The sequence below is a fragment of the Pempheris klunzingeri genome, chromosome 3, assembly GCF_042242105.1.
Source record: "Pempheris klunzingeri isolate RE-2024b chromosome 3, fPemKlu1.hap1, whole genome shotgun sequence".
Classification (NCBI taxonomy): domain Eukaryota; kingdom Metazoa; phylum Chordata; class Actinopteri; order Acropomatiformes; family Pempheridae; genus Pempheris; species Pempheris klunzingeri.
Genome location: NC_092014.1, coordinates 19,438,150 through 19,450,865, shown reverse-complemented (window position 1 = coordinate 19,450,865; position 12,716 = coordinate 19,438,150). Strand labels below are relative to the sequence as shown.

The window sequence follows — 12,716 nt, the reverse complement described above, 5'->3', positions numbered from 1 at the left end:
TAGCTTAGCTTAGCTTAGCACAAAGTCTGAAGCAGAAACAGCTAGCTGGGCTGGTGCTAACAAAATCCGTTACCAGGCAACCAGCAGAGTCTGCAGGAAGTTACTGCGCCCAGCAAAGAAATAGTTCCGCACGTAACACCCAGAAAAACAGCAAATTCTTCACACTTTAGGTTATTATTTTTCTTATTAAGATAAACGAGATATACTTTGTTCAGTGTGCGTTAGGTTTTGCTTTGTTACTGTTGGACAGAAGAAGACTCAAGCTAACCTGCTGCTCACTGCGGACTGTCCTATGCATGCACAACTACACATTTATATGTTATCATGTATAGTGCTCCTTTATGTTGAATAGGCATACTTTTTTCATTGACTAAAATATAGTTTTTTGCTGCCTCCGTCCACAGCTGTAGATTGCTCAGCGTCTGCACCAGGACTCCTGCTTGCCTCTCCAAACTGAGGGCTTGCTGACTGCCTTCCACTGTAAGTAATGCACAGACTATGGGTATGTACCCCATACAAAACCACTTAAAAAAAATGTGAACTGTCCCTTAAATCTAGTTATTTTCCTCCACTAGTCATACTGTGTGAGCCACAGTTGTATGACACCCAGCCATATCTGCTGCTCAGCCCTGAACTACTTTCATGCTGTGGCCCTCATCCCCATCTTTGCTACAAACAAGGAAACTATGGCAGACGGGAGGTATATACTTATATCTGAGTGCTGGATAATGGATATACTCCAGTTAGATTTTACATTTAGTCTTTCTGATCATTTGAGCTGCTCTCTCAGGATGAACAACCAGTGAAGTCCAAGGTGAGGCAGCCTTTGTTATCCTGCCAGATGGGAAGTATTTAGTCAAAGTAAACCTTCCTTTGGCTAGATGTTTTAATAGAACAAATTGAGAACAGCTTTTCATGTTGAAATGACACTTGAAATGTTACAACTTATTCTTTTCACCCACGTAACAGGATAATATCAAACAAGATGTTCCCATCAGCGACGTGCTAACTGTGTAAATTAATGCAGTTAAGTCATTTAAGTTGGGTTAATATGAAATGATATATATCCATATGTGTATACACAAATCTAAGAGCGAAAATAAGCCACACCACTGCATGCTTAAGACACAGAAAAAAAAACATATTAGATGGGAGAACAGAGTTATAAATAAACACGCACAACAAACCATGCAACACAGGTGACGCAACTTGAAGAAACAAAAAAAATGCTGATGATAAATTAAAGTGACTTGGGCGAGTTTCAAAATGATTAGTTATGAGACTGGAAAGAGCAATATTCGATGGCATCTAATTTTTTTTCCATCTTTTTCCTTATTCAGTTTGATTCATTCAGTTTGAATACAAATGCACTCAACAGTGCCTCAGACAACTGTGAGTTTTCTAGTTCTTAAATTCAGAAAAAATGAACTCAACAAAACATCTTTTGTCTAAAGTTGACACGGCCGCGACAACAATGGACTTCTTTAAAGTCTTTGATGACTTTTAGGAAATGAAAATAACCAAGAAAAGGAGAGCTGTTGGTTCAGAAATACGTTGAGTTAGACTTGCGGACACGGTGTCAGCTTGCTGGTTAATTTCCCAACATGCATGAGAAGACGTCTTAGGCTGCCGAGGACTGCTCACCGCCGATGTTGGCCATGGTGCTGTGAATCCAAAGGTCCCTCTCCTCCATGGCAGTGTCCACCAGGTAAACTGTCAACCTGCGTTCCCACAGCTCACCTTTACCCTCTGATAACTCCTTCACACTCTCCACCTGGGCGACCAGCGCTCGACCCTCCACGTGGTTCCTGAACAACATGGAGGCCTCCTCGGACCACTGGTGACGTGTCACGCCTGCAGAACGGACAGGAGGAGGCATCAGTAATCGGGCTGATGACCCAAGCTGCTCCACCCGGTCTTATTAAGGTGGAGCGGCGATTAATCATCATTAATCATCAAACAATGAGCAAATTAATTGATATTGAAAATAATTGTTAGAAGCAGCCTCTGTCAACAGTATCTCAGTGTATCGTTAAAACTAGCTTGGATTAAGAAGAAGAGCATCAAGTGTTGAGGACAACTTGTTAAATATTGAGAAATAACTTCAATTAAAGTACATAATAAGCTTTGAGTCAAGTTGAAAATTATTGTGGAGTAACCAAAATGTGAGGGTTAAAAAGTAACTACTCAATTCTACAACTAAACTTACTATAAAATCTTTCCCATTACATATAAATTAAACATTGCTTTAATGCATATTAATTAACTAGTAAAGCCACTGAAAGACAATTATGACCCATCTCACCTGCCAGTTGAGCAGAGAGAGCCTGGAAGGGCAGCTGTCTGAATTCTTCTATCAGAGGCCAAAGGAGGGTGCTGCGGACCAGCTCGTGCTTGCCGTAGTCCAACTCGTAGACAGACACCAACCCGTTGGCCAGAATGCCCTTCACCTGCACACGGTGCCAACTAGGTAGAGGCAGGCATCGGTTAAGCCACCAATCATCAGACACCAGCAGCCTCTTGTTTTTTGTTCATCACCTCCAGACGGCAGCACAAAATAGACTGATCTCCCATAATCTCAGAGATACACACAACCAATACAAGGGCAGTTAGATACTGCATAAAAGTTAAGATGAACTCATATGTACATTTATACAGCTTGCTTGAAGATCTAACAAGATCATCTACTGTTTAAGATTTCTATCATGCATCCTTCCTGACTTATTATAGTCATCGTAATGAGCACACAGAATTGAGTTACCATGACAACATAATGGCATATTGTTCGTGATGAAGGAGCAAATCAGGTCTGACATGTGTATCAGGATTGCATCAGGTGCCAGCATATCAATCACCTACTTCTTGTCTATTTTGGCAGCGTAGACCTCTCCTCTCTGGATGTGCGTGACCGTGTTGGTCTTACACGTCTGGTTGTAATAGAGGATCATCTCCCCCATCAGCACCACCAGCTTATGCAGGTCCTGCCATGGCTGCAGCACAAAGTAACCAGGGTGGCAGGCCGCCGGCACAAACACATCCATATTTTGACCAGGCTGAAAGGAGAGGAGAATGATTTGCATTTATTGAACTTTAAAAAAAAAAAAAAAAAGTTTTACTTTTTAACAGTAGATTTCCTTGCACTTTAAATATTGGCTGATTCACCTAAATTGTAATTAACTCTGGCAAGTGCACCCACACATCAGGTCCACCAAGTCTTTAAAAACAATAATCGTTTTTATCTGGATTATCTTGTTTGATTAATTGCTCAGCCCCAACAGCAACTTACTACAGAAGACTGATTACCAGTTTACAATGTTATGACAGTGGAGACATGAAAATACATACTGTATATGCTGACAGTTAATATTGTAACAGGCTAACAAAATACAAAATTTAGCCCACAGATCTTCCTAAACAAAAACAAACAAATGATGAATCAGTGGGACAACGGGACATCTACTTGGTCCCTAGAGAAAGTATTTCCACCTCCACAAACCTGGGGGAGCTCCAGTGGAGGAGGCATCGCAAGTGGCTGCGTCCAAGTTTTGTTGGTTGTGTCTGTAAGAGATGAGTCCTCTGCCACGTGAAGAGGTCGGGCTGAGGCCTTGACAGCGGGGTTTGGGACCGCGCTGCCCAGGGACAACTTCTCCACCAGAGCACTGAGAGCTAGAAATTTGGAAAATGCAGATAAGTGCAAAGCACCTTCAAATTAAAGCCAAGTCAGCACTTAAACCTCATAGTCACTGTGCTTAAATACAAATGTAGACCAAAAAATGTCTTACTATTCTAATATTTCAACATGGTTAAAGTTTGGAGAACAAACAAAAACTCCTTCTAAAAAAGGACATGCTCAGACTTATTAATGTAAACAGACTGTTGGTGGGAACAAGCTCAGATCCAGAGTGGATGTTGTGTTTGGTCACTTGTCAGTATTCACCTGTGTCCACGCTGCGGTTATTGCTGGTGATGATGATGTTGTTGTTCTGTGTTGTGACTTTCTGCCACAGCTCTGACTGGGCCAGCTGGTGGTTGATGCTCTTGCCCAGCTCCTGACTCTCAGCACCAATGAAGAGGTACATATGGACCAGCCAGCTCTCTTTGTCCTGGTCTAATTTCAAGATCTAACATTATGGAAGAATGGGAGAAAAAACACACACACACACACACACACACACACACACACACACACACACACACGTGTACCTTGAGGTCACTGTGATTGTTTCACAATGTTCTCCGACAAGGCCTTTCTTGTAAGCTTGATTTGTAGTGTTTATATTTGGAATATTTGGAGCTAGATCAACACAACTCCTGCTACACCATTCACTGTCAGTGTGCTTCAAGCAGTCGAGCGTTTAAAATCAACATACACATTGTGGCCACTTTATTAGGTACACTTTTGTAATACTAGTTGGGACCCCCCTTTGCCCCCAAAACAACCTGAATTCTTCATCGTTTATCAACGTGTCGAAAACATTCCTCGGAGATTCTGGTCCATGTTGACATGACAACATGAGACAGTTGTTGCAGATTTGTCAGCTGCACATTTATGCAGCAAATTAGAGTCCTGTGCAGGACTGTTTTTTTCATCCTGCTTCCACTGGATTTCTGACCATTACAGCCCACTCCGCCCACAGTGTGTGTGTTCTAGTCCTGCCCACTCGTGTGTGTGTGTGTGTGTGTGTGTATTCCAGACCGCCTGGTCCCACCCACAGCAAAGTTTAAACCATTTGTTGTATGAATTTCTGAGATATCTGAAGCACCCCGTCTGCCTCCAGTAATCAACCAAACCCCTTGACTATGTGTGCATGCTTTTATATATCGAGTTGGTGCCACATGATTAGCTGAGTAGATATAGGCATTAATGAGCAGGTGAAGTATATCTAATACAGTGTGCGCTAAGTGTAGTTTTCTGCTATATTCATTGCATGTTTGTCCATCAGTAGTAATCACCACAGGAAATAGGACAAAAGAGTTTAACTTGGATATATTTTTAACTTTGTTACGGTATGTTACCTTCATTTTGCAATCTTCAGAGCCCATGATGGCCTCCTTCAGCCACTGAACAGCGTCTGGGCTCCAGTCTCCCTCTGGAACTGTGACGTCAGCCAGGCGACATTTGATGGCCTGGAGAGAGCAATAATACATAAAAAACTATGATCCTTTACATTAACATTTACAAACAAACAAAACAACCAGCTTTAGACAGACTTACAACGTTACCATCTTCAAAACAAACAAAATAATGTCATTTAATTTAACCTTTTGGAAAGTAAAAAATATTCCTGGTTCAGGACCTGTGGTGGGATGATGGTGAAGTCTTTACAGAGAAGAGGAGGGACCTCTCGGAGATCAGTGACCTCTACAGTTGCTGGGACACCAAGGTCAATGAACAGGATCTCCATCACTCTGTTGCCGTACATGTTGGTGATCTGAAAACAAGAGCAACAACACAAGTGCCTGCAAAAACATATGACTTGAAACTTTCTCGTGAACAATGTAAGAGAAAATGCATTCTAATGGTTCTGTTCTTACTTCCACTCTGGACCACTTTCCTTTGAAACGGGCTAGACAGACCTTGCCACAGTAAGGTCTGGACACCAGGGAGTCAGACGTCATCTGGCAGGAACAATTGCAGAGACACAGTTATAAAGGCCCTCCACCTTTCCACAGGGGAAAACTGGTATATGAACAATCACCAGCTGTGGGGAACACTGCATATGTTAGAGAGCCAAACCATTACGGTTTGAAGCCGATTCTGTATCATACCGGAGGCTAATAAAGTAATAATTTCAGATATATCAGAGGGATGGCTTAACCTTTTATGTAGCCACACGCCAGTCAGGGATGTTAGCTAGCAGCTGCTTTACATCAGCTATTAGAGGCAAAATACCTATTATGACATCGCAGATTGGGATGTGGCATTAACTGCAACATGCTCCAAAGGTTTCAGAAATGTGTGCCAACAGTATTGTGTTTATGAGTGGGTTTACTCTTCCTCTAAATATTTGGATAAAGCCATCCCTGGTTTTATCACATTGGATCTCAATGATTGTAAAACTCTGTTTGCCTGCCTCTGTCTGTACTAGTTGAGCTCTTAACAAAAACAAAGTATGGATTTGATCTTACAGGTCTGTTTTTAGAAAGAACTTCGAACTACTGCTCTGAAAAATGCTGTACAATTAATTGTTCAATATAGTTAGGTGCCAAGCCGAATGGAGGTATTCTCTGAAATCTTGTCTACCTGGGTCTTGAAAATGATCTCTGTTTCTTCCAGTAACTTGTCGAGTCTCACGTTTCCTCTGCAGGGCAGCTGGCAGTAGAAGATACCATCTGCACACACATTTGTGACACACACATCCTGATAGGTAGCATTTACCTAAAGGCAGCAAAAAGATTATTGTTAGATGACACAAGGGGAGGATTAAAAACACTGAGGACCTGACAGCCATGATTGACAAGCTGCTGGTTTTAATTCCAACTCAATGAAACCCTGTGAACTCTTATGTTCCTATAACACATGACTGTCTACTGTTGGATAAGACAGACCAATGTAAGAACGGTGCAACAGCACCACTCACTGGTACAGTGAGTCATGAGAGTCAAGAGAAATTAAACTATCCCTTTGCTGCCATTTAATTGGCTTAATACATGCATGTTTGTTAGATACACACACAAACTGCTACTTTTACAAAGCGTTCTCATGCATCACACTGCACATGTAGTTGGCACCACCATCCTTACAGTCAGAGGGTTGTTCATGGTCGTGTCCCGCAAAGCCCTCATGCAGGCGGAGTTGATGTTGATGTCATCATCCTCTGAGGTGTCGTACAGCACTACCACAGGCATCTCATTCTGCTGACACGGCTCTAATGTCTCCATCAGTAGGATCTTTCCGACTGCCAACTTGTCCAAGGAGGACTGCACCAGTGGATGGGAGCTGAATGCCTCTAGACCTGGGAGAAGGAAGGTAAAGAAGGAGGTAGGACAAGAGGAGAAGGGCTCTTAGGGACTTCGGTTGTAAATCAGTTGACCACTGTTAATGTTTTGTCCTTTCTGTTGTGATGTCATACTGCTCACACCTACATCAGTTGCTTAAAAGCACGTCTTCAGGTTATTTCCTAATGTTTGATGTACCTGCAAGTCTGACATTAGTAGCCTGGAATGGCAGAGAAATGAAGTCCTGGTGCAGCTCCAGCAGGTTTGTCACACTTGTTTCCACAGAGAAGCCATGGTCCACATAGTATACCTGGCAAACAGACAAACAGACAAAAGCTCTTCTGCTGCAGAAACGCGGACCTATTCTGTAGCTAAAAAATGTCTTCCTCAAACAAACTAAAAATCACCATAAGCTGTGTCCCAACTCACAGGCTGAATCCTTCAAATTCTACATTTCTGAAACAAATATTCTATGAAGTGCTTAAAATGTATTTCCTTCCCATCCCATGACATTTTCCAGGGATATCTGTTTTAAAATTCTGAGTTACAGCACCAGTTAAATAACAAATATTTTTTAAAGTAAAAACAACCTGCCTACTGAGAACTAGATAAATTACTTACTTTAACCTTGTTAGGGGTCATAACCTCCACGACCTGAGCTCTGGCCAGCTCATCTCCGTCCTCCCCTCTGACTGCTACCAGCTGACCAACAACAGGGTCAGACAGATGGTGGACAGAGCTGTGGCTGTAGAAAGAGTGCATGGCGGCCTCCATGGCCTCCTCCATGGCCTCCTGGGCATTGGAGTAGTTCTCACCCACGTACCTGAACGGAGAGACCAGAGCAGGCCAGTCATCAAAAACCGAGACTTGGATGTTGCATCAACAAAGCAAAAATGAACAGTTGCTTATAGTTTGGTTTTTTGTTTATATCTTAAGGTAACCAGATATTTGCGATATTATAATCATTCTGCACATCCAACTAAGGCTGATAGTGTTGTGAAATACTAAGAGGGCAGAAGGATATATCAATGGCGTGACGTACATTAATATAAGCTGGAGCTTGTACATTATTTTTTAAATTTCTATGTAATAACTTGGTTTAATACGATCATACTGGACAGAAGGTCAGAATAGCAACTATAGTCTGCTGCAGTTATTATACAATGAGTAAGCTACATGGGGCTTGGAGATCACTACAGAAGAGACACTTGCAAAAAAGATGTTTTCTAACAATAATTCTTCACATTAAGCAAAAAAACACAGCCCTTTGTGTGTGGCACTAAAATGCAATAACAGACTGCAAATACAGCATATTTTAATATAAGCAAAGGTCCTACATTCAAAGAATTTTGCTGAATTTGCTCATAACGCTTTAAATTATTTCTGGAGGCTTTTTCCACATTAGCAGGTGAACCACACTTCTATTGTGAGAACTTAAGTTAAAAATAATACTATTTGTAGAGTTAGGGACAATTAATTACATTCCTGTCTGCTAAAATAATGTGCCTGACCTTATAGTGACAGCATTGCTGCCCTTGGCATCAGTAATGAGAACAGAGGGGTACTGCTCTGAGGGAAGAACCAGACAGGGAGGCATCACAGGACCCAGAACCTCCAGACCAGAGGGAAGAGGATGGCTTGTGCACTTCTGGCCGTCTTGGCTGCCTTCTGTCTCTCCTCTGTTGGAGTTATATAGGATGGCCTGACCATAGGAAAGTACATGAATGACAAACACATTAAAAGACAATTATTCAAAGACAGGTGAGTAGGAACGATGTCCATGAGCTCCCTGAAGAATTAAAACGTGACAGCAGAGAAGAAATCATTAAAACAATCCCTTTTTCTCCACACAAATCATTCCAACTTATCACTTCACCTGTATCAGGGCACTTGCAACTAAGTGGGCGTTAACTGTGGGAAAAGAAAAATATCTTCCAAGGTAACTTCACACTGCTCTTGAAGACTTACAAAACATGTACATTGTGTTAACTCCGGTACACGCTGTACTATTGCATTCACTGACCTTCTTCTTGTCATGCAGCATGGGGTACTCCACAGCGCATATATCCAGCAGAAGAGACAGGTTGTCCAGAATATGTTCGGGGAAAGGCATCTTGTATGTGTCCATAAAGAGTTTGGGCAAAGCAAGGGCCCACAGACCATGAGTGTACTTGGACAGAAGCTCCTTTATTCTCTGACGCACCTCAGTTGACACGCCAGCAGAGGGTTTTGAGGGAGGACAAGGCGCACAGTCAGAGGTAGAGCAGAAGGCGACCTTCAGAAGGGGTAAAATGTTAGGGCCAGGTTGGCCGGAGGAAGCCAGTGGAGGAGCGCTGGTTGTTGCAGGGCATGTCCAAGTGGGGGCTAAGGACCAAGTGTTTTGGTTGAGGGTAGGTGTAGGCAAGTTCACATTATCTTTACATCTACTACTAGCATTGACTGGAAGATTGCCACGGGGTGGTAGCTGGGGAGCAAGAGCTGGGTTGTGGGCAGGACTGCGCAAAGTGACGGAAGATAACGGCTTGTCTGAAGAAGCAGCAAAAGGTTGCGGAGGAAAAATGAAAGTGGGCTTTGCCAAAGGCTTTTTAGAGAAAACCCTGGGTTTAGGGACAGGAGGAGGGGGCCGGGGGATGGACGGTTGTACAGGTGTTGATAGACGTGAAAAAAGGGGTGTGGTGGTGGTACTTGAATTGGTGGGTGACGCGCCTGGGGGGTTGGTGGTGCTACTTCCACGGACAGTAGAGGGCTTGGGAAGCAGAGGAGGGTAGATCAGGCAGTCAGCTCGGGACACGCTAGAAGCTTTCTCCACCTGTAAAGACGAGCCAGAGACAAGGAAAGGGACACCCATCAATTCCTGTTAAGGCCGAGCATAGGTATTGACAGAAACCTCTGACAAAACATGAAACTGTACCTGAAAAACAGTTTTGCTACATGACACCTAACTACCTTTATCAACTTGTATAGGCCTTAAACATTAGACGTCACAATATCCACTTTATTTGTTTGGGAGTTTAAGGTACCAACTCACCATACAGATGTGTGTCCACTTCTCCATATCTACGAGCACCTGAGGGTGGAGCTTCTGATTGAACATGTCACTGTAGACCCCGGACAGCTTTGACATCCACAGTCCACTGTAGTATTTCTCCAGGAGCCGAGTTATTCTGGTCTGCACCAGCCCGACGTCATACACACAAGACTGCATGGGGAGATTTTACATGATTCATCACAAGTATGCCACTGTGCATTTTTAAATGGGTTTTTATTTTTTATTCACCATAAATTAAATGAGCACACAGATAAGTACAATGAGTACAAATCAACTTGCGCAGAGGTAAAACAACTGCTGTGACATCACTTATCAGGGGTGAGACACAACTGCGACGCACATTAGATGTTTTTCTGTACCTGGGGTTTGTTAGGTGAGGAGACTTGTTCAGGAGGCTTCTCTGTGGGGAAAAAAAGTGCAAAGGAAGGGGGAAAGGTAAACAAGTGCATTGGGATACAGTCCGCAGCAGATTTATCAGGCAGGTTGTTAGTTCATCTTGTGCTTTCTGCTGCCCTTTGCAAAAGCCCTTTTGACAATGACAGTACATCATGACAATGAAGCTGACAGCAATAAATACTTTTTTAAATAGATCTCTTTTTTTCCCTTTATATGGAAACACATTTCAAAAGGGCAAACTGACCAAACTGACAAAATTGGCCCGAATGGTGCCTTGATACGTAGTTGTTGGTTACGAATTGAGTACTAGTTGCAACCGCGCAATCCCTGGCTGGTTGTGGCTGGCTTACAAAATACATTTCTCAACTCAGACAGCAGTGGTCCTGATTATAGCTCTAAACAAGAATAATATTATGTTAATTACTTTGACATATTTATCATTACTAGTGCAATACAAGTTGGATTTAGGTCACACATACCTGTAGGCTTCTGGCAGTTTGCAAAGCTCTTCTCATTCCTGTTGGCAACACAGCAGTCTTTTACACATAATGTCCTTTTCACAGCAACAAGCAGTTATAAATATCCTGCTGGAGTTTAACAATGAGCTAATACAAGCTGGTCTAGTGGTCCATTTTATACATTCTAACATTTGGTGTTGTCATAATTGTACCAAAATATCCTCCCATGTCAATGTTGATATTTTGAGGTTCAATTGTGAATAGTTTAGAGAGCAGTGGGCAGAAGACTGAAATTACTATACCATGACTAATTCATTAAAATAGGTACCCATGAGCAATATCTTAGTATTGAATACTACCAAAAAGTAGTGTTCACATGCCAACTTATTTATGTAATTATGTCTAATGTACTGAAAATGAATAATTGCTTTGAAATAAAAACTGTGTATAAATGAACCATGTTTTGCTGCATAAGGTTTGTCCACGTGTATGTTCACCTGTCAGGCATGACATGCTGTTTTATGACTGGCTGTCTGTGTTCCACAGGGGTGACTGAGCTTAACCTTTGGTCCGACTGCCTGATGTTTCGGGGAGAGCACAAGCAAAAGTTTGGTTTATGAAAATAATGTCAATTACAGAAATGCACCGCACTTGATATGTAAAGAAAAGGTCAGAAAAGGTTTGACATGACAGTTGAATAATAAGGCTACTGTATTCTGGCTATTATTTCTAAAAATCGTCGTCCGACCAAGTTGTAAGAGCAGCTGCTGTTCATCTTTTCTTGATGAAAACTGTAATGTAGATATTGTTCACCTGTAGTCTCCTGAAGCGCTGAATCCTCTGTAGCCTCCATGGGACAGAGAACGGTTTGCCGACCAGGTAGACGCACCTTGAGCTGACGGCTGGCGGAGAGAGGACCTTGGCAACACTAAAAGCATTGAAACGGGACAATAGATTAGGTTACTGGGGGACAAAAAAGAAGTGGGATACAGAGATGGGTTTGAGGAATTATAAAGATCTTGGAAGCTCTTCTTCCCACCTCTAATCCCAACTAGAGAGCAGCGTTTACTCAGTAAAACATATTCAACCTGAAGCCCCCTCAATACCTTGATGTAGGTTTAAGTGTTCATAACCTGGTAAACAAACCTTCTAATCGTTGGGATGGAGACTCTTGATGTGAAATGTGTTGCTATTCTCTTAATGTGAAGCCCTTAGCAGAGATAGAGCCCTGATGTGAGAAACAGAGCTGTAACAAGGGTCTCCTACCATTGAGCATGTATGGGTTGGAAGGTTTGAATCTCATCCGGCAGTTGACGACCTGGGAGCGACCACATTTCTTGGAGCTCCTCTGCTTGGCCACCAACTCAGCAATGTGGGCCGTCTCTTTACACACGGCAGCAAAGCATCTCAACTACAGAGCAGATTTACTGTTACTTATAAATGCAGAAAAGTTGCAATGTAAATGTCTGCATACTGCTTTGGAAAAAACACAAACACTTGATGAATTAACTTTTTGAGTTCCTCAGTTCGGTGCTGATGCCAGCTGACCTAAAGCAGTAGTATAGTGATGCAAAAATATGTCACTGTCACACCCAGTCAGACCTAGTAAAGCCCTCACCTCACCCGTGCGGTGCTCCATATGGACCACAGAGGGGATGCTACAGAGGTAGTCCTCCAGTTTCGAGAAGCCCAGCTTCTTGAGCGGGATGCTCTCTCCGCACAGAGAGCGGTACTCTGACTGGAGACTGCTGACAGATATGCCGGTCTTGCTGGACTGGAGCACAGACCGCAACATTTTCTTGGTGGACTCTGCGTATGACATCCTGGGAAACACACACTGAAACAGAAACAACACAGAAATCTACACCAGTGAT

At 42.7% G+C, this 12,716-nt stretch overlaps 1 protein-coding gene across 1 annotated transcript; it reads right to left on the bottom strand.

Annotated features, from left to right (window-relative positions):
• Window positions 1–1,621: 1,621 nt before the first annotated feature.
• On the bottom strand, window positions 1,622–12,664 carry tdrd7a (tudor domain containing 7 a). Its single transcript, XM_070828066.1, has 21 exons — window positions 12,461–12,664; window positions 12,109–12,253; window positions 11,656–11,770; window positions 11,340–11,420; window positions 10,864–10,901; window positions 10,348–10,388; window positions 9,968–10,138; window positions 8,963–9,748; window positions 8,451–8,641; window positions 7,561–7,762; window positions 7,138–7,249; window positions 6,745–6,956; window positions 6,245–6,379; window positions 5,536–5,619; window positions 5,298–5,432; window positions 5,017–5,127; window positions 3,938–4,121; window positions 3,497–3,666; window positions 2,860–3,053; window positions 2,306–2,466; window positions 1,622–1,854 (listed from the first exon to the last, which is right to left on the bottom strand). Exons 1-21 carry the CDS (start codon window positions 12,662–12,664, stop codon window positions 1,622–1,624), a joined length of 3,705 nt encoding a protein of 1,234 aa, XP_070684167.1.
• Window positions 12,665–12,716: the final 52 nt, after the last annotated feature.

Excerpts from the sequence above, each read along its gene's own strand:
- tdrd7a (XM_070828066.1), bottom strand. The coding sequence starts at position 12,664 with ATGTCATACGCAGAGTCCACCAAGAAAATGTTGCGGTCTGTGCTCCAG. Across the intron at positions 6,957-7,137 it reads TACTAATGTCAGACTTGCAG|GTCTAGAGGCATTCAGCTCC; the intron begins GTACATCAAACA and ends TCCTTCTCCCAG. Across the intron at positions 4,122-5,016 it reads CTGAAGATTGCAAAATGAAG|ATCTTGAAATTAGACCAGGA; the intron begins GTAACATACCGT and ends CCATAATGTTAG.